Genomic DNA, 26825 nt, shown 5'->3' with positions numbered 1-26825 from the left:
CAGTAAGTTCACTGACTGATCCCTGAAGACTCATCTTCTCCCTACTTCTCCAACAAAGCGCCTTGAAATGAAGAAAAAAAATAGAAAAAGAAAAAATCTGTAAGACTCCTGTCAGGCACCACAGATTCCAAACAGCTGTTTGGAGGGCTGCAGATCTCGTCATGGATTTGGTATTGCAGATCTTAAAGACTGTGAAGGAGAGGGTAGGGAGAAAGTTCAGAGGGGAAGAAGGGGCCTGTTCTTTTAAATTCAGAGAGCCCTCCGCTCCTTTCAATGGCCACTAAACAACCGCTCAGAGATTTTACAGTTTTGGTCCCTGGGAACCGTTCGAAACTCCCACTGTGTATCCCGAGAGCCCCCGTTCCCTCTCTTCCTCCTCTCCATCTTTTCCCCTCTCCCCTCTCCCACTCTTCCTCCCTCCCACCTTTTCCTTTCCCTTCTCCCTCTTCTTTCCCACCCCTTCTCTGCCAAGAAACACTGATCTAGATTAGTTCTTCCTGCAGAGGGTAAGTTTGGGTTGTTTTAGAATTAGCTCTGAAACTCGCCCCATTTTTCATACTTGAATGTGTCAGCTTTCCTCCTGACTGTGACTTGTCACCCAACAGCAGGATGTATAGCACTCAGGGCTGCCAGCACCCAAAAAATACTTATTAAGATGAATAATGTCAAGAGTGGAGCACGCATTTATAAGCACATCAGGTTCTGTGTGTGTGCTTGCGTATGTTGTGTGTTCTTTTAGAGGGAATCGGCAAAGCACTGGGCAGGGCATTTTGGTGCACATATGCGCTCTGTAATTTAAACTCATACATTAATCAGAAGTGATGTGTCTTTTGGTTCTATCTATCCATTCAAGCGATCCTGTCATACCCAGCTCTCAAAATCTACAGGAGACAGAGGCAGAATGGGCTGAAAAAAGCTTCAAATACAGTGCTCTGCGCCAAATTTATTCACAGCCTACCACTGATTGGACTGCAATTCCAGTCCGGGTCTGGGAGTCAGAAGGACCCGGGTTCTAATCCCAGCTCTGCCAGTTGTCGCTGTGTGACCTTGGGCAAGTCATTTCATTTCTCTGGGACTCAGTATCCTCATCTGTAAAATGAGGATTAAGACTAGGAGCCCTGGGTGGGACAGGGACAGTGTCCAACTGGATTACCTTGGATCTACCCCAGTGCTTAGAACAGTGCCTGGGGTACATAGTATGTGTTTAACGAATACCATTTATGATGATGATGATGATGATGATGATGATGATAATGGGCCTGCCACTGTTCAGACCCATTGCAGGCTGAGCCAGGTCTGCCCCATCCTCTTCCCGGTGTCCATCACTGGCGACCTAGTGTCCCATCCCCCACCACTGAGGCAAAGATGACAGGTGGACAATCTGTCCTGAGATCCCTCTGCCCTTTGATTGCAGGCTCCCAGGCCGAGCTCAGCGGACACCTAGGGAGGACCTGGAGGCCGAGCCAAGTGAGAGGTTTGGCATCTCCGTCCGGAGGTCGATACGTCCAGGCTGACCAGAAGTCTAGGAAGTCTCTCCAGCTGAGGACCTTGGCTGGGGGAATCCTTCTTGGACAAACCTGGAAGCGGGCAGAAGGCCAACGGAGAGATCGGTCTGGTGGACGGGGGGTGGATGGGGGAATGTGTGTGGGTGTGTGCGCACGCACGCATGCGCACACCCATCAGCACTTAGAGCAGTGCTCAGCGCTTAGAACAGTGCTTGACACATAGTAAGCACTTAACAAATACCATCATTATTATTATTCGTTCAATCGTATTTATTAAGCACTTAAGTGTGCAGAACACTGGGAAAGGACAATACAATAAAAAACAATCCCTGCTCACAACGAGCTCACAGTCTAGTAGAAGCAGTGTGGCTCAGTGGAAAGAGCGCTGAGTCAGAGGTCATGGGTTTTAATCCCAGCTCTGCCGCTGGTCAGCTGTGTGACCTTGGGCAAGTCACTTAACTTTTCTGTGCCTCAGTCACCTCATCTGTCAAATGGGGATTAAAACTGTGAGCCCCACCTGGGACAAACTGATCACCTTGTATCCCCCAGTGCTTAGAACAGTGCTTTGCACATAGTAAGCATTTAATACCACAGTTTATTTTAGTAGTCTCTCTCTTCTAGAGCTCTGAGAGTCAGGTTCCCTCACAATATTTTAAGGTGTTCGGACCCCCACCAGGGACCTGTATTTTTTTTATAGTATTTGTTAAGTGCTTACTATGTGCCAGGCACTGTACTAAGCGCTGGGGTAGGTACCAATTAATCAGGTTGGAACCAGTCCCTGTCCCACATGGGGCTCACAGTGTGACTTAGTGGAAAGAGCACGGACTTGGGAGTCAGAAGTCGTGGGTTCCAATCCTGGCTCCACCACTTATCTGCTGTGTGACTTTGGGCAAGTCACTGAGAAGCAGCGTGGCTCAGTGGAAAGAGCCCGGGCTTGGGAGTCGGAGGTCATGGGTTCGAATCCCGGCTCCACCACTTGTCAGCTGGGTGACGGTGGGCAAGTCACTTCCCTTCTCTGTGCCTCAGTTCCCTCATCTGTAAAATGGGGATGAAGACTGGAGCCTCACATGGGACAACCTGATGATCCTGTATCTCCCCCCGCGCTTAAAACAGTGCTCTGCACAGAGTAAGCGCTTAACAAATACCAACATTATTAGTATTAGGCCTCGCCCTTGACAACAGGCCCCGCCCCTTGCATTAGGTAGCGTAGCTCAGTAGAAAGAGCCCGGGTTTGGGAGTCAGAGGTCATGGGTTCGAATCTCGGCTCTGCCACTAGTCATCTGTGTGACTGTGGGCAAGTCACTTCCCTTCTCTGTGCCTCAGTTCCCTCATCTGTAAAATGGGGGTGAAGACTGGGAGCCTCACGTAGGGCAACCTGATGACCCTGTCTCTCCCCCAGCGCTTAGAACAGTGCTCGGCACATAGCAAGCGCTTAACAAATACCAACATTATTAGTATCACTTTTAGGCCCCGCCCTTGACAACAGGCCCCACCCCCTGCATCAGACCCCGCCCTTGACAACAGGCCCCGCCCTTGGTAACAGACTCCGCCCCCGACATGAGACCCAGCCCTTAGCAACAGACCCCGCCCTTGACAACCGGCCCCGCCCCATGTTTTGATGCCAGCCCTGGCAACCGGCCCCGCCCCTGGCAACCGGCCCCGCCCCTTCAACTCCGCCCCCCAATGAGGTCTCGGCTCCGGCGGCCGGTCTCGCGCCCCCTGCGCGGGTGTCCGGAGATTGCCGACTTTTGCCGATTGCTGCCGACCTCCTGCCCCGTCCCCCCGCCCGCGGGCCTCGGGGTTGGGCTCGGAGCCGGCGGAGATTGCCGAGGGTCAGCGGCCCCGCCCCCACTGGGAGTCGAAGCCCCGCCTATTTACCCCTCCTAGCGGGGGGGGGGGGGGCGGATCCGCTCTCCCTCCCCACTAAAGAACGCCCCGCCCCGAACATTGGCCACGCCCCACGAGGCCGGGCCCCGCCCCACTCTCCGCTCATTGGCCCTTCCCCTGCCCTCGGCCGCGCCCCCAGAATCTCCTTTCTGTCATTGGCCCCGCTCCCCCCTCGGCCCCGCCCCCGCGCTCATTAGCCCCGCCCCCAGAAGCGCCCTCCGCTCATTGGCCCCGCTCCCCCATGGCCCCGCCCCCGCGCTCTTTTACCACGCCCCCCCCAAATCGCCCTCCGCTCATTGGCCCCGCTCCCCCTCGGCCCCGCCCCCGCGCTCATTAGCCCCGCCCCCAGAATCGCCCTCCTCTCCTCTCATTGGCCCCGCTCCCCCCAGGCCCCGCCCCCTCCGTCCTCCCTCCCCCGGCGGAGAGAGGGAGGCGTGTGCGCGCGCGCCCGTGTGTGTGTGTGTGTGTGTGTGTGTGTGTGTGTGTGTGTGTGTGTGTGTGTGAGCGCGGAGAGGGGAGGGGGCGCGCGCGCGCGAGCGGGGCGTATCGCGACTGTCGGGTGTCGTGGGGTCCCGGGGGCGGGGCCGGGGGGGCGGGGGGGATCCCGGGCGGATGGCGGAAGGGGCGCAGCAGCAGCTCGTGCAGCCCGTGCAGCAGCAGCAGCAGCAGCTCGTGCAGCCCGTGCAGCAGCTGCAGCTCGTGCAGTTCTTGCAGCGGCAGCAGCAGCAGCAGGAGGAGGAGGAGGAGGAGGAGGAGGAGGCTCCGGTGCAGCCTCCGGGAGGTCCGCCGGGTCCCGGCGTCGCCGGCCGGGGGGGGATGAAGCGGGAGTCGGAGCTGGAGCAGCCGGTGCCCGGAGGAGCGGGAGGAGCGGGAGGAGGAGACGGAGCCGACCCCGGCCACGGCAAGAGGCAGAGGACCAGGGACGACGAGGAGGACGAGGAAGAGGAGGAGGCGGCGGCGGCGGCGGGTGCGGCGGGTGCGGGAGGAGCGGGAGCCGCCGGCGGCGGGATGCAGGTGAGCGGCTGGGGGCGTCTCCCCCGCTCCCGGGCCCGGGGCGTCCTCCACAGAGGGAGCAGGGGAGCTGGGTTGGTGGGGCCGGCCGGGCGTCACCCCCAGCAGGGTCGGGGGTCGCTGATGCTTGGCAGCAGCGGCAGCGGCGGGACATTTGTCAAGCGCCTACCCTGCGCTAGGCAGTCTGCCCAGCGCTCTGACTCTCATCATCATCATCGTGGGATTTCTTAGGCACCTACTATGTGCCAGGCACCCTCCTGAACGCTTACTCTGTGCCAGGCCCTCTGCTGAGCGCTTACTCTGTGCCAGGCACTCTTCTGAGCGCTTACTCTGTGCCAGGCCCTCTGCTCAGCACTTACTTTGTGCCAGGCCCTCTGCTCAGCGCTTACTTTGTGCCAGGGACTCTCCTGAGCACTTACTATGTGCCAAGCCCTCTGCTGAGCGCTTACTTTGTGCCGGGCCCTCTCCTGAGCACTTACTTTGTGCCAGGCCCTCTCCTGAGCACTTACTTTGTGCCAGGCCCTCTCCTGAGCACTTACTATGTGCCAGGCACTCTACTAAGCGCCTACTATGTGCCAGACCCACACCTGAGTGCTTACTGTGTGCCAGGCCCTCCCCTGACGCTCACCATGTGCCAGGCCCTCCCCTGACGCTCACTATGTGCCAGGCCCTCACCTGACCACGTACTGTGTGCCAGGCCCTCTCCTGAGCGCTCACTATGTGCCAGACACACTCCTGAGCGCTCACTATGTGCCAGGCACTCTCCTGAGCGCTCACTATGTGCCAGGCACACTCCTGAGCGCTCACTATGTGCCAGGCCCTCTCCTGAGCGCTCATTATGTGCCAGGCACTGTCCTGAGTGCTCACTATGTGCCAGGCCCTCTCCTGAGCTCTCACTATGTGCCAGGCCCTCTCCTCAGCACTCACTATGTGCCAGGCCCTCTCCTGAGCGCTCACTATGTGCCAGGCACTCTTCTAAGCACTCTACTAGTAATCATCATCATGGTATTTATTAAGCGCTTCCTATGTGTCAGGCACACTACTGAGTGCTTACTATGTGTCAGACTCTTTCCTGAGCACTTACCATGTGCCAGGCACTCTACTAAGCACTGTAACAGTAATAATAATGATCATGGTATTTATTAAGTACTTACTATGTGCTAGGCACTCTACTGAGCACCGTAATAATAATAATGACGAGGATATTTGTCAAGTGCTTACTATGTGCCAATCACTGTTCTAAACACTGGGGTATGTACAAGGTAATCAGGTTGTCCCACATGGGGCTCACTTTCTTAATAATGATGATGGTTTTTGTTAAGCGCTTACTATGTGCCAAGCACTGTTCTAAGGGCTGGGGTAGATACACGGTAATCAGGTTGTCCCATGTGGGGCTCACCGTCTTCATCCCCATTTTCCAGATGAGGTAACTGAGGCACAGAGAAGTGAAGTGACTTGCCCAAAGTCACACAGACTTTGGGAGTGGCAGAGCTGATATTAGATCCCACGACCTCTGACTCCCAACCCCGTGCCCTTTCCACTAAGCCACGCTGCTTCTACCCGCCCAAGCGCTTACGACAGTGCTCTGCACCCAGTAAGCGCTCCATAAGTACCATCGAATGAATGAACTTTGAGAAAATGGGACTCCCCGTCCCTCCACCCGACACCCCGGCTTCATCCTCTCGCTTCCCCCGGCCTTAGCAGATGTGGAGACCAAGAAAGCTGCTTTCCAGATCAACCAATAGATGGTAGTTATTCACTTAATCATATTTATTAAATGCTTATGGGGCTCAGAGCACCGTACTATTTATTGAGCGCCTTCTGGGTGCAGAGGGCTGTATTAAGCGCTTGGATAATAAGGTCTTAATGGGTTGGGGGCGTCGTGTCTGCTTGTTCGGTTGTACTCTTCCAAGCGCTTCGAGCGGTGCTCTGCACGTAGTGAGCGCTCAGTAAATACCCCTGATTTATTGATTGGGAGGGCAGACTGAGCAGACACGTTCCCTGCCCGCAGTGAGCTTACAGTTTAGGGGAGTTTACGGTCTGGAGGATTCCCACACCCATAGAAAATTGCGACTTTAAGGTCCCTCTATACTGGAAGCTCATTGGGGGCAGGGACCGTGTCTGCCACCTCTGTGGACCCTCCCAAGCACTCAGCACAGTGTTCTGAACACAGTAAGGACCCAACAATCCCCCCTCCGCCGCTTTTCTGCTGTCAACTCACTTCACTTTTCTGGGCCTAGTTACCTCCTCTCTAAAAAAGGGGATTGAGACTGTGAACCCCCCTGTGGGACAGGGATTGGGTCCATACCGATGTGCCCGTTTTCACCCCAGCGCTCAGAACAGTGCCTGGCACAAAATAAGCACTCAACAAATACCACGCTTATTATTCTTCAATCATATTTTTTGAGCGCTTCCTTTGTGCAAAGGACTGTACTAAGCGCTGAATTAATATTATGACTTAATAGCACTGGTGGATTGATAGGACATTCGGGGATACTCGGGTCGTTCAGGAGCGTTGGTCCGGGGCTGGGGCTTCCGTCCCGGAAACCTCAAGTGGATTTGGTTCGAGGTGGGGAAAAAACTTCGAAACTTTCCGTAGGTTTGGGGAAGCGGAGGCTTTGGGGTTTGGGTCGCGGTTAAGGGGGTGGGGGACGGTGCGGCTGTAGAGCGCTTTGCCCGATCCTTGGAAGTCTGGGAGACCTCTGTAAACGTTTCCACATTCCACTCCCTCCTTTATAGGCCTTGCCTGGTTTCCTGTATTAGGGACATAGTCGAGTCTGGACAAAATGTGTTTTTGTAGGACTGTTACTCTCCTTTGGCTAGGCAGACGCCTCCTCTGAGCTACTTTCCTCTCAAGGCGGGAGGCGCAAAGTGAAGGGGTACATTTGTTTCTCTGCCGTGCCCTGCGGAGAAGGGGGCAGGTTATTTTTCATGGACTTCGCTTTGTTTTCTTCTCTTTCCGCTCTGCGCTTGGCCTTGGTGAAAGATTCGGTCGGGGAGAACGACTCTGGACTCTAAGCTCGCTGTGGGCAGGGAGGAGATCTGCCAACTCGGTTAGATTGTACTCTTCCAAGCGCTTAGTACAGTGTTCTGCACGTGGTAAATGCTCAGTAAATGCCACTGGATGACTCGGGAGTGGCAGCACCTAGGATTGCTGAGGAGCCAAAGGGGTGAGCAGTGGTGATTTCAAACCAGGTGGCAGAGGTGCCCTGTTGAGGCCCGAAGATGGGAAAGGAACGTCTGCCACCAGGGACAGGGGAGGTAGAAAAGCCCTGATGAGGACCCAGCTGGGCATATGCCACCTTGGTTATTTCTTTTAGCTCCCACGGGTCCATTTCTTTGCCAGTTCTTTCTTTCTCCTGGGACCTTGATTCACTGGCTGCTTTGAAGCTGGTTAAACACCAGAATCCTCTAATAAGAGGGTGATCGCCGGACAGTACGGGAGATAGAGGTGCCGGAGAAAGGAGAAAGGGCAATAGATTTGCAGATTATATATAACTTTCAGGCGTAGAACTGAGATTTCATTTCCCGTGGTGTATTTGTAAATGCCGTCTATTTGCTACTTTTTCATTACTGGAGCCTCTGGAAAGGGAGACAATAAAAGCAAGACACCCCTGTTTCCCCCCCTCCCCCCCTTCCATTCCTGGCTGTCCTGGGTTGGCAATCAATTTGGGGACCGTGCTGGACAACAGTCACAGTAAGCTTGATAATCAAAATTTCAATTAGGTTACCTTGAATTTATTGACTTCCCTCATGGGAGTTTAGAGCATTTCAACATATGCATTTTACAGATGGTCTGTACAATTTTCTTTAATTCTGTGACATTCATTTGAAGATATGTAGGACAATGATGAAATCGAGACTAGGAAGAAGGGACCATCTTGGCAAGGTACACCCTCTTCTGGGAAGCGGCAGGAATAATAATCTTTTACACATGGGATAGACTGGCATACTTAGCCAGCGAGCCCCCGGTGGCTCAGGGAGTGTGTCCAACTTGATTGTGTTTCGTTTACCCCAGCGCTCAGTGCGGTGTTTGGAACATTGGAAGCGCTTAACAAATCCCACAGTTATTATTAATGAGGACGTGTTGCTGTGTGGGTGCAAATAATCTAGTCATTTTTTCTGCCTTTTAGGAGTGTCCTCACTGATCTTCAGTCAGGCATTTAATGCTCATCAGTAAGTCAATTTTATTGAGCGCTTACAGTGTACCAAGTTGGTAGATAGGTTCCCTGCCCACAAGGAGCTTACGATCTCCAACCGACGAACCACTAATGAACAGAGCCTAGACGAGGCAGAGTTCCCGCTCAGGGAGATATGCTTTTTCGGTCTTCCTTCCAAACAACTTCACCAACACAACCCTTCCCTGCTCCCGCAGGGGAACAGCGAGTAAACCGCCATTGCCCGGCCCGACCAAAGCGACCGATTCGCATCTCCTGGAAAGTCACTCGGGATGAAGCCGGCAAGAGAGATGGGTTTTCCTGGAGAGTCAGGGCCGTCTTTGAATTCGGGATGACCTTAGAAACTGGCTGACCCTAAGATCCAAGTCTTCTCAAACCCCATCTAATAGTCTGCCCGCTTTCTAATATTGGTCTATCAGATCGGACTTGGGTAGACCTATCTGAAAGGAAGTGGGATTTGATTCTCAGCCTGCAGAAAAGCAAACTGATGTGAGCAGACGATGGGGTTACAGAGCTGCAAAACGAGGGGTCGGTTGCCTGAACCATACTTCCCCCTGCACACAGGGCAGATTTTGGGGTTTCTCTCTCAGTGGGCGTTAAATCTTGGATTTCCTGTCTCGGGGCAGTGCTGATTTCATTCAATTTTTCAGTGCTATTTATTGATGATGATAATAATGATGATATTTGTTAAGCGTTTACTATGTGCCAAGTACTGTTCTAAGCGCTGGGATAGACACAAGGTAATCAGGTTGTCCCACGTGGGGCTCACAGTCTTCATCCCCATTTTACAGATGAGGGAACGGAGGCATAGAGAAGTTAAGTGACTTGCCCAAGGTCACACAGCAGACAAGCGGCACATATGGAAGAGCTCTCTACTAAGCGCTTGGGGCGAGTCCAGTGGAATAGAGTCGGTGGACACCATCCCTGCCCTCAAGGAGTGTACAGGCTAGTGGGGAGAGATGAGCATTAAAATAAATTCCAGCTAGAGAAAGCAGCAGAGTATAAGGATATGGACATAAGTGCTGTGGAGCAGTGAGAGTTGGAAGAGTATCCGAGTGCATAGGCAACACCAAGGGAGGAGAAGTGAGGGGTTAGTCAGGGAAGGCTTCATGGAGGAGATATACGTTCAGAGGGACTTTGACGATGGGGAGAGCGGTAAGCTCTAGACGGTAAGTTTGTTGTGGGCAGGGAATGCATCCGTGGCCTTCTGGATAGAGCAAAGGCCCTGGAGTCAGAAGGACCTGGTTTATAATCCCAGTTCTGCCACTTGTCTACTGTGTGACTTTGGGCCACGTCTCTGAGCCTCAGTTCCCTCATCTGTAAAATGGGGATTAAGACTGTGAGCTCGATGCCGGACGGGGACTGTGTCCAATATGATTAGCTTGTATCTACCCCAGTGCTTAGGATGGTGCTTGACACATAGTAAGCGCTTAACAAATACTATCATCATTACTACTGTATTGTACTCTCCCCAGCGCCTAGTACAGTGCTCTGAGCGCAGTAAGTGCTCAATGAATACAATTGACCGACATTGTCAGATATCGATGGGGAGGGAGATCCAGACGAGACGGAGGACGCGAGCAGGGGGTCGGCGGTGAGGCGGAAAGTTTAAAAGCACCGCCGGAAGTCCCGGTGCTGATTAGGGAGTAGATTGGTTTGAATTTAATTAATCTAAATGGATAAAGTCGGTGAGTCTTTGGTTAATGAAGGGACACGTCCATCCTCTCAGGGATATCAGGCCTTGGATGTGGAGCTCCTCCAGAGGCAGGCCGAATGTGAGAAGACGGAGGTGATGTGAGAGGGGAGGGAAGGGAAGTGGAGGGCCAGCAAGCAACTGGGGAAAGGCATGGAGTGCGTGCGAGCCGAGGGGTAAGGTGGCCTTTGGGGATATTGGGTTTCGCATTCTCCTCTTCCTGTCAGCCCCAACCCCAGTGGGCGGTTGGCGGAGCTAAGGTTTCATTATCTAATCCGTTTTCGATCAGCTTGGATAAGCTCCGTTGGCTGGGGCTGATCTTGTTAGGTGAGCAGCGTAAAGCTGCCTGAGCTGGGATCGGGACAAATCGGATCATGGCCGCCATCTGAATCCCGGACATAATTCTCTAATTTGGGGGAGGGGGAAGGGTCTTGGGAAACCATTTAGTCTAGAAAGCAGAGCGGGGTCCTGGGAGCCAGAGGACCTGGGTTCTAAACCCGACTCTGCCGCTTGCCTGCTGTGTGAATATAGTCAAGTCCCTTATTCATTCATTCATTCATTCATTCATTCAATAGTATTTATTGAGCGCTTACTATGTGCAGAGCACTGTACTAAGCGCTTGGGATGAACAAGTCGGCAACAGATAGAGACAGTCCCTGCCGTTTGACGGGCTTACGGTCTGATCGGGGGAGACGGACAGACGAGAACGATGGCGATAAACAGAGTCGAGGGGAAGAACATCTCGTAAAAACAATGGCGACTAAATAGAATCAAGGCGATGTACAATTCATTAACAAAATAAATAGGGTAACGAAAATATATACAGTTGAGCGGACGAGTACGGTGCTGTGGGGACGGGAAGGGAGAGGTGGAGGAGCAGAGGGAAAAGGGGAAAATGAGGGTTTAGCTGCGGAGAGGTAAAGGGGGGATGGCAGAGGGAGTAGAGGGAGAAGAGGAGCTCGGTCTGGGAAGGCCTCTTGGAGGAGGTGAGTTTTAAGTAGGGTTTCGAAGAGGGAAAGAGAATCAGTTTGGCGGAGGTGAGGAGGGAGGGCGTTCCGGGACCGCGGGAGGACGTGACCCGGGGGTCGACGGTGGGATGGGCGAGACCGAGGGACGGCGAGGAGGTGGGCGGAGGAGGAGCGGAGCGTGCGGGGTGGGCGGTGGAAAGAGAGAAGGGAGGAGAGGTAGGAAGGGGCAAGGTGACGGAGAGCCTCGAAGCCTAGAGTGAGGAGTTTTTGTTTGGAGCGGAGGTCGATAGGCAACCACTGGAGTCGTTTAAGAAGGGGAGTGACGTGCCCAGATCGTTTCTGCGGGAAGATGAGCCGGGCGGCGGAGTGAAGAATAGACCGGAGCGGGGCGAGAGAGGAGGAAGGGAGGTCAGAGAGAAGGCTGACACAGTAGTCTAGCCGGGATATAACGAGAGCCCGTAACAGTAAGGTAGCCGTCTGGGTGGAGAGGAAAGGGCGGATCTTGGCGATATCGTAGAGGTGAAACCGGCAGGTCTCGGTAACGGATAGGATGTGTGGGGTGAACGAGAGGGACGAGTCAAGGATGACACCGAGATTGCGGGCCTGCGGGACGGGAAGGATGGTCGTGCCATCCACGGTGATGGAGAAGTCTGGGAGCGGACCGGGCTTGGGAGGGAAGATGAGGAGCTCAGTCTTGCTTAGCTTCTCTGAGCCTCAGTTTCCTCATGTGCAAAATGGAGATTCAATCCTACTCTCTCCCGCTTTGAGTCCCATATGGGACAGGGATTGTGTCTGGCTTGATGATCTCATATAATAATAATCTTGGTATTTAAGTGCTTATTATGTGCAGAGTACTGTTCTAAGCGCTGGGGTAGATACAGGGTAATCAGGTTGTCCCTCGTGAAGCTCACAGTTAATCTCCATTTTACAGATGAGGTCACTGAGGCACAGAGAAGTTAAGTGACTTGCCCACAGTCACACAGCTGACAAGTGGCAGAGCTGGGATAGTGCTTAGCACCTAGTGAGCGCTTACCAAATACCGTAATTACTAGGAAGAGTTTAGATATTCCACTTTAGACTGCTGCACTTAGGTTCAGATCTTTATTTTCTCTCTCTCTGCCCCTGATCTGTAATGTATTTTAATGTCTGTTTCTCTCTGTAGACTGCAAACTTGCTCTGGATGGGGAGCATGCCTACCAACTGCTATATTGTACTTTCCCAAGCGCGTAGTCCAGTGCTCTGCATACAGTTAGTGCTCAGTAAATAACACTGATTGATCGATTGATTGCGGAATAACCTCTCAGTGACGATCCCAAGCTTTTTGCTTCTTCAGACTTTCACTGCCTTAGATTCTGCCTTTTTTAATGGTATTTAAGCACTTACTCTACTATACCTCCTACTCCTTGAAGCAGCCCGGTCTGAGAGTCTACCTCACGTCTTAGCACAGTGCTTGGCACGTAGTCAGACCGTAATAAATACCTTTATTATCATTAGATTGTAAATTCCTTGAGGGCGGAGACTGAATACACTTTTTACCCATGCCCCAGACACCTGTTCCAGTTGCTGGGCTCCTTGTCAGGCTCCGAAGCTTTCGTTGATCGATAAAAGGAAAACGAAAGTAGGAATTCCCTTTGCCTTGTTTGGAATTGGAAATGTTTCAAGGACTAAGAAGTCCCTGCTGGGAGAGCAGTGATATTTTTCAAATTCCCCCCCTGGACTGTAAGCTCCTTGAGGGCAGGGATCGAATCTGCCAACCTAGTGTATCAATCAATCAGTGGTATTTATGGAGTGCTTACTGGGTGCAGAGCACTGTACTAAGCGCTTGGGAGACTACATTGCAACAGAGTTGGGAGACACACTCTCTGACCGCAATTTGCTTGTGTTCACCTCAGCGCTTAGTACAGTGCCTGGCACATAGTAATTGCTTAACAAATACCATAATTATGATTTATTGTTATTATGTAGTCTCCCATGCTCTTAGTTCAGGGCTTTGTACAGAGTAAGATCTTGATAAATAGCAGTGATTGATTGCGGGGTGATCTTGTCTGGGGGAAGTTATCCCAAGGGCAGATTATTATTATTAGTAATAATAATAATGATGATAACAATTGTGGTATTTGTTAAGTGCTTACTGTGTGCCAGGCACTGTACTAAGCACTGGGGTAGATAAAAGAAAATCGGGTTGGACACAGTCTCTGCCCCATGTGGGGCTCACAGTCTCAACCCCCATTTTACCGAAGAGGTAACTGAGGCACAGAGCAATGAAGTGACTTGCCAGGGTCACACAACAGACAAGTGGCGGAGCCGGGATTAGAACCCATGACCTTCTGACTTCTTGGCCCATGCTCTATCTACCATGCCATGCTACCTCTTCTCCAAATTTCTGGACGTGAGGCAGAGGGCACCAGATGTCATAGGTGACCCTATCATTCTGTGGTTCATGGGGGTGGGATGGACTATAGACCTTGGATTGTCTTCTGTTTAGGCCAGCAATTGCCCAGATCTTTTTTCTCCTTTGTGGGTCTTTTTTCCCCCCTCTTGGTGCCTGTTCCCTAGGAAAATTTTAGGCTAAAGCAAAGTGTGTATTCCTGAAGGGTTCTGTTCGATATCCCGGTGCCATCTGACCTCTGGTGTTGCTCGTTATGTGTCTGCTAGTTCTACTGCAGCGTCCTCTCCCAAGTGCTTAGTACAGGGCTCTGTATATAGTAAGTATTTAATAAATACCATTGATTGATTAAAGGTAATAATAATGATAATTGTGGTATTTGTTTAGCACTTACCATGTGCCAGGCCCTGTACTAAACACTGGAATGGATACAAGCAAATCGGGTTCGACACTGTCCCCGTCCCACATGGGGCTCAGAGTCTCAATCCCCATTTTCCAGGTGAGGTAACTGAGGCCCAGGGAAGTGAAGTGACTTGCTCAAGGTCAGACAGCAGACAAGTGACAGAGCTGGGATTAAAATCCATGACCTTCTGACTCCCAGGCCCGGGCTCTACTCACTTGGCCGGGCTGCTCCTAAAGGTTTATGAGGACCTCTGAAAATCACAGAACACGGAAGCTGGATTGGGGTGGGGATGAGCGATTCAATGGCTTAGTTGGGCCCAGCAACCTGAGAGTTAGTTTCCTGAGCTCAGCTATTGAGCGCACGTGCGTCTTTGTGTAAAAAGCCTCCTCTGTGATATTACGGTTCAGGGAGAGGAGGAGAGACAATTTAGAGCTAACCAGTTCCAGTTGGCTGATGCAGTCTGTTGATCTACATTTTACCCTGTTGTACTGAAGTGACTGCCGAGTGGAGCCGTCGGGAGAGAATGCTACCACTCAGGGGTTTAGGACCCTTGATTAAACCGGGGGCTTTCACCTTCCTCTCCCTCTTTCTCCTCGCCCGTTTTCTCGAGTGGATTTCACGCGACATAGCTCATTTCTCCGAATTCAAGAAGAATATCAGGTTGAGAGACACGATGCAGGGTATGATTCTCTTTCCGATTCTCTGCTCACCGTGCGCTCTTCACCGTGCTTGTTTGCCAAGGTCAGGGAGACCTTGACCTTGAAACTCGGGCAGGTGAGGAACGTTGGCTAACGATGCCAACCTAGTTGGGTAGGTGGGTCCAAATTCTGGCTTCCCCTCTTGTTGCCCAGGTTGGACGCTCATACAGTTGCCAGCGACCCTCCCCCGCCCCCGTGATGCCCTCTCCCCCGACCCCCTTCTCCTTACAAATCGAAGTCCAGGCCTCGTCAGGGAAAGGCCGGGCATTATGTGGTGACTCTTGCTGTGGGGAATCTGGATGAATGAAAGCAGAGTCTGGAGAGTAGCTTACGGCGCTTTCTCCCTCTGACCGGCCGTGAGATAACATGGCCTCCCAGCTAAAGCTGCTGGGAAATCAAGGAGGAATGACACGCTTGAGGCCAGACGCTAATGGTGCAGGGGCTAAAGGAAAGCTGGGTTCCCAGAGTGTAGCGGAGTGAGACCCTAGAGCTGAACACCAGCCTCCTAACCACAATCCCTGACCTTAGAGGGACAGGGAACTTGCTTCATTGTTCATTGCTTTGGTTCAAGAGCTCTCTCCCACCAAGCATTTTAATGCTCTGTTCTCATTCCTGCTCTCTTGGAGGCTGCCTTCTGATTTTTATCCCTTGCCCAGGGGAAGAGTCTTTGCACAGGGTAATTTGGAAATTTTCTTCCAGGGATATGGCTTCAGAGGAGGCATTCTGGTGGGTTTGTGTTTTTTTTTGGCTGAATTGGTTTTGTCAGGTCATCATTGCTTCTTCTGTACTCAAAATACTGTTTAGCATGAGGGTTGGAAAAGAGTTAGTATAAAAAATGGGGTGAAGTGGATTTGGAATCCACATCTCTCTCGGAGGGGGCGTGGAAATAATAGGAATAGAGAAATGGCAGAGGAACCCAGGATGGTATCCAAGTAGGTTATAAGCCGCACTTCGGGGGGCCTGGGATCTGGACAGATCTCCTCCCTCACTCTGACAGGAAGACTGTGCGAGAGAAGAGGCTCGTGGGAAGATCTTGTCATGATTTTATTTTGGGTTGCTTTGGCCACAGAAGACCAGTGGCCCCTTGGGGATGAGGCGGTGATAATTGCCGGCAGCTGGAGGGCTGCGGAGAATGGGTTTTCCGCCCAGGCCCGCAGTCCGGCGGTGGGCGAGCTGGGACGCGGGGCTACCAAGTGTCAGGATCGAGTCCTGTGAGTGAAGCAGGCCGGCCATCTCCCATCTCCCAGGGTCCCCGCGGACCGTTTCGACCTCCCACCGCCTCCCCATTGAATTCTGGAGACAAGCAGGCAAGCGCTGGCCTGGCAGGGCAGAGAGCCAACCTTAGGGGGCTCCCTCCCTCCTGGGGCTTTTTCTGGGAAGTTTGTCAAGCGTAGGATGAAATGGAAAAAAACCCAATCCAAGTAAGGCCTCCAAGAGAGCGGGAGCCCAGTAGTTCAGGGTCCCACAGCAGTTCTAGGTAGTGTGTCAATGCTTAATAATAATAAAAATAATAATTGAGCGCTTACTATGTGCCTCACACTGTTCTAAACTCTGGGCTAGATACAAATTCATCATTATATATATAAATATGTCTCCCCACCTAGTCTGTGAACTAATTGTGGGCAGGGAATGTGTCTGTAGATTGTTCTATTGTACTCTCCCAAGCGTCTAGTACGGTGCTTTGCACACAGTAAGTGCTCAGTAAATCAAATGAATGAAGGAGTGAATGAAAGGTTGGATACAGTCCATGTCCCACATGGGGCTGACAGTTTTAATCCCAAGTTTACAGATGAGAGAACTGAGGCCCAGAAAAGTGAAATGAGTTGCCCAAGGTTACAGAGCAGACACGTGGCAGGGCTAGGATTAGAACTCAGGTCCAGGGATATGGGAAACAGCATGGCCTAGTGGAGAGAGTATGGGCCTGGGAGTCAGAATGACCTGGATTCTAATTCCGCCTCTGCCAATTGCTTGCTGGGTGACTTCACTTTTCTGTGCCTCAGTTTCCTCAACTGTCAGTTAATTGTATTTAGTGAGCACTTACTGTGGGCAGAGCACTGTACTAAGCGCTTGGGAGAGTACAATGCAAAAGATATATTCCCAGCCTAGTTTGCAGTCTAGAAGGGGATTCCTGTTCTCCCTCCTAATTAGACTGTGAGCCCTATGTGGAACAGGGATTGTGTTTGACCTAATTAGCTTATATCCACCCCAGCGCTTAGAACAGTGTTTGGAATGGAAGCATTCAACAAATACCATAAAAGAGAGAAAAGATCTTGGATTTGAATCTAGCTTGTCCCCAGCCTCCTCCTCCTCCTCCTCCTCCCCGCCAAGGGCCCCTGTGATTGAAGACTCCCATTCATTCATTCATTCATTCATATTTATTGAGTGCTTACTGTGTGCAGAGTACTGTACTAGTGCTTGAAAGAGTATAGTGCAGCACTAAACAGACACATCCCCTGCCCACAATGAGCTTACAGTCTAGAGCGGAGAAGCCCTGGAAGTATGGCTCTGACCTCTTTTGTCCACCATCCCATCCTGGTCCCCAGGGGCCAGCTCAGAGCGGGGTCACTTCTGGGTTGGATGGATGCACCTGGAGGGCTCTCCGTGGTGGTCCCCAGCCTCCTGCCTTAAAACTTATCCATTACCGGGTGTCTGGAGGGCCTGACAGGAATCACCATTTCCTGTCAGAGCCTGGCGCCTTGGGATTAGCTGGAATTTAGGAAGACTCTTCTGTGGTGGCTGCTTGTTTTTGTGAGCATTTCTGTAAAGCTTCAGGGAAGCAGCAGTGCAGCTGATGCTGGGATTCTGCCCAGCATGTGATAGTGTGTCCAACTCGCTGGACCGATAGTTGCCAAATTGAAATGTGTAGTGGACTCTTGTGGGGGAAATGCAAAGTAAGCTGGACTGTAAACTCGTTGTGGGCAGGGAGTGTGTCTGTTATATTATTCTGTTGTACTTTCCCAAGCACTTAGTATAGTGCTCTGCACACAGTTAAGTGCTCAATAAATACAGTTCACTGAATGACTAAAGTAGTAAGAAAGCTTGGTCATCCTATTTTTATTTGAAAACTTTTTAAGTGCTTAGTTATGTCAGGCATTCTACTAAGTGATGGGCTAGAAACATATGAATCAGGTTGAACACAGTCCATGTCCCTCATGGGGCTCTCAGTCTAACTAAGAGAGTGAAGGATCTAATCACCCCCATTTTCCAGATGGAGGAACTGAGGCACAGAGAAGTTGTGCCCATAACAGGCACTGTAATTAAGTGCTGGGGTTAGATACAAGCTAATCAGGTTGGCCACAGCCCATGTCCCATGCAGAGCTCACAGCTTTAATTTTTGTTTTACAGGTGAGGTAACTGAGGTACATAAAAGTGAAATGATTTGCTCAAAGTCACACAGCAGACAAGTAGTGGAGCCAAAATTAGAACCCAGGTCCTTCTGTGTCTTCTATCCATGAGGCCACATTGCTTCTTCTGGGGAGATGTGTGTGTTCTCTCTCTCTATGTATGTATGTATATCTCTCTGTATGTAAATATATATATATATTTATACATATAAATATATATCTATGTAATGGACATATACATTTCTGGATATATCCATCCTCATCCAAATTCACATGCTGTCAGTTTATAATAGACTCCCACAAAACCTGAATAAATTGGCTTTGCAGAAAGCTCCTTGCCTGGGGCCAATAAAGATTTATGCCAGGCTAGCAGAAAAGAATGTTGAAATAAATATACACTATAGGTTGGAGAGAGAGAGAGTGTGCGTGTGTGTGTGAGAGAGAGAGAGAGAGATATTTTTCCTTTAATGCATTGCATTCCTCTTTCTAGGAGTGGTTTGGAATAATTCTTATTTTTAGTCAGTGCCCTTCTTTCCAGGGAAGGGTATTTCCCTAGTCCTAAATATCCAGTTTTCCCAAGCAGGTTAAGATTTTGTGTGTGGTCACTTGGTTTGGTTTCCAGCTTGTTTCCTCCACTGTAGTAGTGTCCTGGGACCGGCTGGCTCTCCAGTAGTGCAACACTCACCCTCTAGACTGTGAGCTTGTCTGGGGCAGGAATGTGCCTCTGCACACAGTGTTCGCCCAATAAATATGAATGATTGAATGGGTAAGAGTGATTTCTGAATGGGCCCAGAGGTGGAAGGAAGAGATCTGAATTCAGTTCTTTTCTCTCCAGTTTTAGAACTCAGGACAGCCTGCATCCTGGGTGATTTTGGCTAAAGCCAGTCCATATAGAAACTCCCTCTGTCTTTGTATCTGACAGTCGATCACTCTCCCCTTTCTAAGCCTTATTGAAGACACATCTCCTCTAAGAGGCCTTCCCTGACTAAGCCATCCTTTCTTCTCTTCCCACTTCCTTCTGTGCCACCCTTGATTTGCTCCCTTTATTCACCCCTCCCTCAGTCCTACAGCCCCGTAGTAGGGTAGACATGAAGTTCATCAATGTGTTGCATTGTTTTGGGCAGGCTGGGCCTGCCTCCTGAAGCTGTCTGTCCGTTCTCTACCTGCATCCGACCGACAGAACCAGGATTCCCAAATCATCCCATAGGAAAGGCAGGCTGGGGATGGCTTGTCTATTTCTTTTCCAAATTCAGAGGAAATCTCCCCACCCCATCCTCACCACAAGTATTTGGGCTGGAAAAATAGTAGAGAATCTTCTGGAGCCCAAGAAACTTTGCTCGATCTCATCGAGTCAAGGCGTGAAAATTCCAAACAGACCAGACAGAGTCTGTGGCCTGGGATCGTACTCGAACCCTGTCGTTTGCAGCGAGGTGTGGTACTGAAGCAGAACAGCTGGGCCGTAGGACAAGAGGGGAAATGGCTCCACTCTGGCTCTGAAGGGAAGGGTTGAGATGCTGGGAGTCCTAGCTCCTTTCATCATTCACAAGAGCAGAGTCCAAAAAAAACACATGAAATAGAACTGCAGCCCGTCTGAGGAGGTTCTCCTTTTATTCTCCCTTTCTCTTCACTGAAGTAGTACAGAGTGTGTAGTCTCTGCCTCCCTCCCTGCGCCCCCCCCCCCCCCCCCCCCCCGCCACTGCACTCTATAGTAAGTCCACAGGAAATGCTTTGCACAATACAGATAGGTGACAACCTCCCGATTCATCCCTCTAAACATCGTTTACAGCTGAGATGCAGAAGTGAATACAGTATTCTTTTTTATGGTATTTGTTAAGCACTTACTATGTGCCAGATACTGTACTAAGTTCTGGGGTAGATGCAACCTCATCAGGTTGGACAGAGACCCTGTCCCACATGAGACTCACAGTCTCAATCCCCATTTTACGGACGAGGGAACTGAAGCCCAGAGAAATGAAGTGATATGCCCAAGGTCACGCAGCAGAAAAGGGGTGGAGCCGGGATTAGAACACAGGTCCTTCTTTAATTCATTCAGTCGTATTTATTGAGCGCTTACTGTGTGAAGAGCACTGTACTCAGCTCTTGGGAGAGTACAAGACAACAATAAACACATTCCCTGCCTACAATGATCTTCACTCTAGAGGAGGAGAAAGACATTAATATAAATAAATAAATGACAGATATGTACATAAATGCTGTGGGACTGGGAGGGGGAATGAATTCAGGGAGAAAGGGCAGCGCAGAACGGGGTGGGAGAAGAGGAAAGGAGGGCTTAGTCAGGGTTCCCAAGCCCTGTGTTTTCTGAGTTGGTGAAATGTTGGCAAGGGATTGGATGGCAGAGATGAAGACCTGGGGGCAATAATAATGATAATGATAGTAGTGGTATTGGTAAGCACTTACTCTCTGCACTACACTGAGCAATAAGGTAGATGCAAATCATCATATTTATCTCCTCCTTCCTCCAAAAGAAGCTCCCTTAACCCTACCCATATTGGTATTAATGTTCTGATCAATACCATTTCATTGTCAAGAACATTTCGACCTTTTGTACTAGAGAACCAGACAGTCAGATTTTTCACTGAGGGGAGTTGCTGCCATTATTTGCAAAGGGAAAACGTTGTAGGAAGCTATGTAGACTGGGATCCTCCTTTGTCTGGGTTTCTATTTTACCTCTCAATAATAGTAATATTGGTATTTGTTAAGCGCTTACTATGTGCCGAGCACTGTTCTAAGTGCTGAGGTAGATACAGGGTAATCAGGTTGTCCCACGGGAGGCTCACAGTTAATCCCCATTTTACAGATGAGGGAACTGAGGCACAGAGAAGTGAAGTGACTTGCCCACAGTCACACAGCTGACAAGTGGCAGAGCTGGGATTCAAACTCATGACCTCTGACTCCCAAGTCTGTGCTCTTTACACTGAGCCACGCTGCTTCTCAAGCACTGAGCTCAAGCACTCAGTATGGTGCACTGTATTCAGTAAAAACTTTTTTCCTAGTATTTCTTAAGTGCTTACTACGTGCCAGGCACTATACTAAGTGCTTATGGTAGATACAAGTTGAATCAGGCTGAATACAATCCATGTCCCAAATGGGGTTCACAATCTTAATCCACATTTTGCTGATGAGGGAATAATAATAATAATTGTGGTATTTGTTAAGTGCTTACTGTGTGCTAGGCACTGTACTAAGCGCTGGGGTGGAAACAAGCAAATTGGGTTAGACACAGTCCCTGTCCCATGTGGGAGTCACAGTTTCAATCCTCACTTTACAGGTGAGGGAACTGAGGCACGGAGAAGTGAAGTGACTTGCCCAGGGTCACACAACAGACAAGTGGCAGAGGCGGGATTAGAACCTATGACCTTCCGACTCCCAGACCTTTCCTCTATCCACTACGCCACGCTGCTTCTCACAGAGAAGTTAACTGATTTGCCCAAGGTCACAAAGCAGGGAAGTGGCAAAGCTGGGCTTAGAACTGAACCACACGTCTGCTGTGTGACCTTGGGCAACTTGCTTCACTTTTCTGTGCCTCAGTTACCTCATCTGTAAATGGGGATTAATACTGTGAGCCCCATGTGGGACATGGACTGTGGCCAACCAGATTACCTTATTCCTAACTCAGCGCTTAGAATAGTGCCTGGCACATGGTAGGTACTTAACAAATACCATTAAAAGGACCCAGCAGTGCAGTGGGCACAATGTGCTGCTTTGAACTGATTTTATGTTCCACTCTATTATTGCAAAATTTCCTACTAAGCCCTTTCGACTGTGTGACCTTGCTCCTACACAGGAGGAATGATCAGTAACAATGGCTCATGCCTTTCATCAGAGGGTTCAAATTGTGTACCGGTCATTAAGTTCTTAACCCTGGCAACACTTTGAGGTGGGCGGCAGGTAGGCAGATAGAGAATGTTTACATTGCACAGGAATTTTTATGGGGTGACAACCTATTTTCAGTTTCTTGTGACTTTTAAGAAAATTGTCCCATGGAGCCAAAACATCTTATGCTCTTGCATCTGCAGGGGAACAAATTCTTTCAGAAAGTTTGCGCTAAACCTGGTCAGATGTTTGTGAGTTATGGGAGAACGACTAAAATAAACTTTTTTGGCTAAAAATAAGTTTAAGACCTTTTTTTCCTCAGACATTACCAAAAATGGCTGAATAGAACTGCTTCAGGAGACACAAGACTGAGCAGAAGGGAGAAAACATTTTGAGATTTAATTGAAAAGCACTTGGCTTTAGCCTGCGATGGTTTTTGCCAAGGTGAATGAAGCCCTGATTTCATAAATGACCTCATTTAAAGAAGAGTGATGGGAGGGAAATATGCTTTGGCTTCTGCTAAGACAAGGAATATGCATTTGGCTGTGGAGCTTTTCAAGGAAACGTGTACAGACACACACACACACACACACTCTCTCTCTCACACTCCCCCCATCCTCCAACCCCCAAATGCCTTATGATGAGTATTTTTGGATGACAGAGTGGCTAGGAGAATATGGGGAGACTTTCCATGTTTCCTGCACCAGGCAGTTGTCTGTAACAGCTCAATCAATCAATCATATTTTATTAATTTTAATTAGAGAAGCCGTGTGGTCTAGTGGATAGAGCATGGGCCTAGGAGTCAGAAGGACCTGGTTTCTGAACCCGGCTTCGTCCCTTGTCTGCTGCGTGACCTTGAGCTAGTCACTTCACTTCTCTGGGCCTCAGTTCCTTCTTCTATAAAATGGGGATTAAGATTGTGAGTCCCATGTGGGACAGGGACTGTGCCCAACCCAATTTGCTTGTATCCACCCCGGTGCTTAGTCCAGTGTCTGGTACATATTAAATGCTTAGCAAATACAATTATTTTTATTTTATTGAAGCTTCCTTTGTGCAGAGCCCTGTACTACATTCTTGGGAGAGTACCATATAATAGAGTTGGTGCACAATAGTTAATTGTTTAACATAAAGTTTTCTTCTTTCCCAGAGAAGCAGTTGTGGCCTGGTGGAAAGAGCCCAGGACAGGGAATCAGGAGACTTGGGTTCTAATCCCGACTCTGCTATTTGCTGCGTAACCGGGGGCAAGTCACCTCACTTCTATGGGCCTCAGTTTCATTGATCTGTAAAATGGGGATTTCAGTACCTGTGCTCTCTCTCCCTCGGACTGTGAACCCGATTTGGGGCAGGGGGTGTGTCCGATCAGATTATATTGCATATACCCCAGCACTCGGCTTGTGTTAGTGCTTAACAAATGCTACAATTATGATTATTTTCCTGCTGCAGACAGTTATTAATCATCATCATGGAATGCAGAGCCCCATACACTGGTCCATATCGCATTAAAGTCCCGTTGCTGCATTTGCTGACCTGTAAAACCAGGATGGTCAGAGTTTCTCATCCTGTGCCATTTCAGGGAGGTGTGGACCTGGAGCCACTTATTAATGTTCTTTTATATGGCACCATGCATTTCCTTTGTCCTTGTATATTACTGTTATTATTTTAGTCCAGATTTTTATTGCCCTTATTCTCCCAAGTGCTCAGGAAGATTTTTGTGGACATTGTCTCATTCATCTTCCCGAAATCCTTGGGAAGAAGATCCCTGTAGGGATTAAGATCATCCTTTTTTTTACAATTGGAGAAACTGGTAGTTCTGAGTGAGAACTGAAATCAAGGGCAGAGTCTGTCTGCATTGCACTGTATAGGTTCCTGAGCTTGGGACTGTGTCTGTTTATTGTTATATCATAGTCTTCCAAGCGCTTAGTACCTTGCTTTGTACATAGTAAGTGTGCAATAGATACGATTGAATGAAGTTCTTAATGTAAACCACTAATTTCAATGGAGCCATCTTTTGGCTTATTTATTTCTTTTCTAAAAGGAAAAAAAAAGGGAAGGAAGCCACAAACAGATTTGGAAATGCCAAAGTTCAGGTTTTTTTGCGTTTTGCTTTCATTGTACACGAACAGTATAGTTTCTTTGAGTTGAGTAGCTCTGGGATGCGAGGGAACATTTAGGCTTTTAAAGCATGCGATTTATGGTTTTCAAAGATGTGGTAAGTGACATTGTTTGGCCATGCTTGTCTTCTGCATTTCCTGCTTCTAGAATGTTAACTTGCAAATTTGATTTTGCAATCCTGTTTGTGTGTTCATTTTGTATCTCAAGTTTAAAGAGAAATCCTGGAACATCAGGTTTCTCTTGAGAGGCTTTTTTTTCCCTGCGAAGTATGCCCTCAGGAGGTCTGGTTGTCCTCGCCTGCCTCTCTGTCTTGTATGACCTGAAGCCAAGATATTCAAGCTCCCTGTACCTCTGTTTCCCTTTATGTAAAACTTTACTGTTACCTGAGACCCAGGAAGCACTAATAATTATGGTACTTGTTAAGCACTTACTATGTGCCAAACCCTGTTGTAAGAACTGGGCTAGACAGAAGGTAATCAGGGTGGGACAGAAGGTAATCAGGGTGGACCCAGTCCGTGGCCCACATGGGGCTCACACTCCTAATCCCCATTTTATAGGTGAAGTAACTGAGGCCCAGAGAAGTGACTTACCCAAGGTCATACAGCAGACATGAGGCAGAGCCTAGATTAGAACGCAGGTCCTTCTGACTCCTAGGCCCGTGCTCTATCCACTAAGCCATGCTGTTTCACCAGTGTGGCCCAGCAGAAAGATCCCTGGCTTGGGAGTCAGAGGCCCTGGGTTCTAATCCAGGCTCTGCCTCCTGTCTGCTGGGTGACCTTGGGCAAGTCACTTCTTTGGACATATCTGCAGAATAAGAATTCAATCCCTGTTCTCCCTCCTATTTAGACTGTGAGCCCCATATGGAACCTGATTATCTTGGATCTACCGCAGTGCTTAGCATGGCGTTTGGCCTATGGTAAGCGCTTACCAGACACCACAGTTATTATTCTTATTATCATCTTGTCAGAAGGGAATCCGCTAAAGCAAAATAGGAGGTCATCTATTTTCTTTGGCCCAGATTTCTTTGAAGTGGATTTTCCTTGGCTTTTGGACCCTATTTGTGACCGAGTTCCTGCTTCCTCCTCCGAGAAGGAAACACGCTCTTCGTTCCCGGTGCCTGCCGCCATGTTTGCCTTTGAGTATTAAAATTAAACTCAGACCTGGCAGCGGAGGGAACACCTGCCCCTCCCCCCCGACCCCCACCCCCAGACCCCCGGGGCCTCCCAGAAGAGGCCTGGGCTCTGTCTTCGCCGGCTCGCGCGCGGGCTGCCCTTGAAACCGATGACTGGGCTTATTAAAAATCCTGGCTGGGTTGCCATGGCAGCGGCTGTCACTGCAGGCTAATGGGAAAGGCAATCACGGCTGCACACCCGAAGCACATGCTGGAGGGGGAAGCCGGGCCCGGCAGGGGAAGGGGAAGGGGCCGGCGTTGATTAGCCGGGTGGATGACAGATTGGCCAACAGAGGGATCGCGAAAGAGCCCCCAGAGGACATCCTCTGTCTGAGCTTTGTTTTCCCTTCCCCTCCCTGCTTCCGGGGACAGATCCGAATGGAAGGAACTGCATTTTCCTCCCCGCTTCCTAGAGGCAGATCCGACCTGCGCTATAGCTATCCTCATCTGTGCCCCAACGTCAACCATCTCTCCCGAGCTAGCGTTTACCTTTGGGGCCTAGTGAATCGATAGAGCCCCGGCCTGGAGCCAGAAGAACCTGGGTTCTAATCCCACCGCTGCCACTTGTCTACTCTCTGTAAGCTCGCTGTGGGCAGGGAATGTGTCCGCTTATTGTTCTCTTGTACTCTCTCAAGTGCTTAGTATAGTGCTTTGCTAACAGTAAGTGCTCAGTAAGTACCATTGAATGAATGATAGATATGACCTGGGGTGAGTCTCTTCGCTTCTCTGAGCCTCGGTTCCCTCATCTGTAAAATGGGGATTGAGACTGCGATTCCCATGTGGGATGGTGTCCAACCTGAGCTTGTATCTACCCCAGCGCTTAGAATGGTGCTTGATACGTAGTAAGCGCTTAACAAGCACCATTATATTAACTATATTACAGAGTAGCTATTTGATATTGTGCACCACGAGAGTAGCCACAGGAAGCCGGCCTCCTGGCCTGTGAATGGTAAACACTCCTTCATCTCCCTTCCCTGCCTAGCCCATTTCCTAGCCCACTTCCCTCCAACCTAACACTGCCCTCGTTCTTGGCGGGCCGCTTACCGAAACGTGGGACTGCCAGGGAGATTTGTTCCGGTGGCCTTCCTGATGGAAAGGGAAGGTTAAAAGGGAGTGTAGGAAGAAGCATCTTAAGGAGTGATTGCTTCATTCTTTGTCGCTGACTGGTCCTGGTCCAAGTTGGCCGAAGTGAGCAGTGGATGCAGGGCTGAGGTAATAATGATAATAATTACGGTATTTGTTAAGCGCTTACTATGTGCCAAGCACTGTTCTGAGCGTTGGGGTAGATACAAATTAATCAGGTTGGACTCAGTCCCTTTCCCATTTGAGGCTCAAGAGTCCATCTGCTTGAAGTCCGCTGGCTGGCCTGGTCCAGTGGGCCTCTGGCAGAGTTGGCAGAAGTGGGCAGTGGATAGAGGACTGAGGTAATATCTGTCTGCCCAAAGTCCTCTTGCAGCAAATCTACACCTGTTAAATCAGACATCATCATCCTCATCGATGGTATTTATCGAACACTTACTCTGTGTAGACTGTAAGCTCATTATGGGCAGGGAACATGTCTGATAATCCTGTTGGATTGTAATTTCCCAACTGCTTAGTACAGTGCCCTGCACAGAGTAAGCACTCAGTAAATAC

At 49.9% G+C, this 26825-nt stretch overlaps 1 protein-coding gene across 1 annotated transcript in view; it reads left to right on the top strand.

The window, feature by feature from the left end:
• Positions 1-4372: 4372 nt before the first annotated feature.
• The window catches only part of RBFOX2 (RNA binding fox-1 homolog 2), a 246547-nt gene continuing 224094 nt past the window's right edge, over positions 4373-26825 (top strand). The window contains exon 1 of the mRNA XM_029079218.1: positions 4373-4406. Within this exon, the coding sequence (XP_028935051.1) occupies positions 4401-4406 (6 nt within the window). The 5' untranslated portion in view covers positions 4373-4400. The remainder of the gene's footprint in view (positions 4407-26825) is intronic.

This window comes from Ornithorhynchus anatinus, chromosome 14, assembly GCF_004115215.2.
Source record: "Ornithorhynchus anatinus isolate Pmale09 chromosome 14, mOrnAna1.pri.v4, whole genome shotgun sequence".
Classification (NCBI taxonomy): Eukaryota; Metazoa; Chordata; class Mammalia; order Monotremata; family Ornithorhynchidae; genus Ornithorhynchus; species Ornithorhynchus anatinus.
Note: the sequence above shows the minus strand (reverse complement) of the source record. Positions and strands in the feature narration are given on the sequence as shown.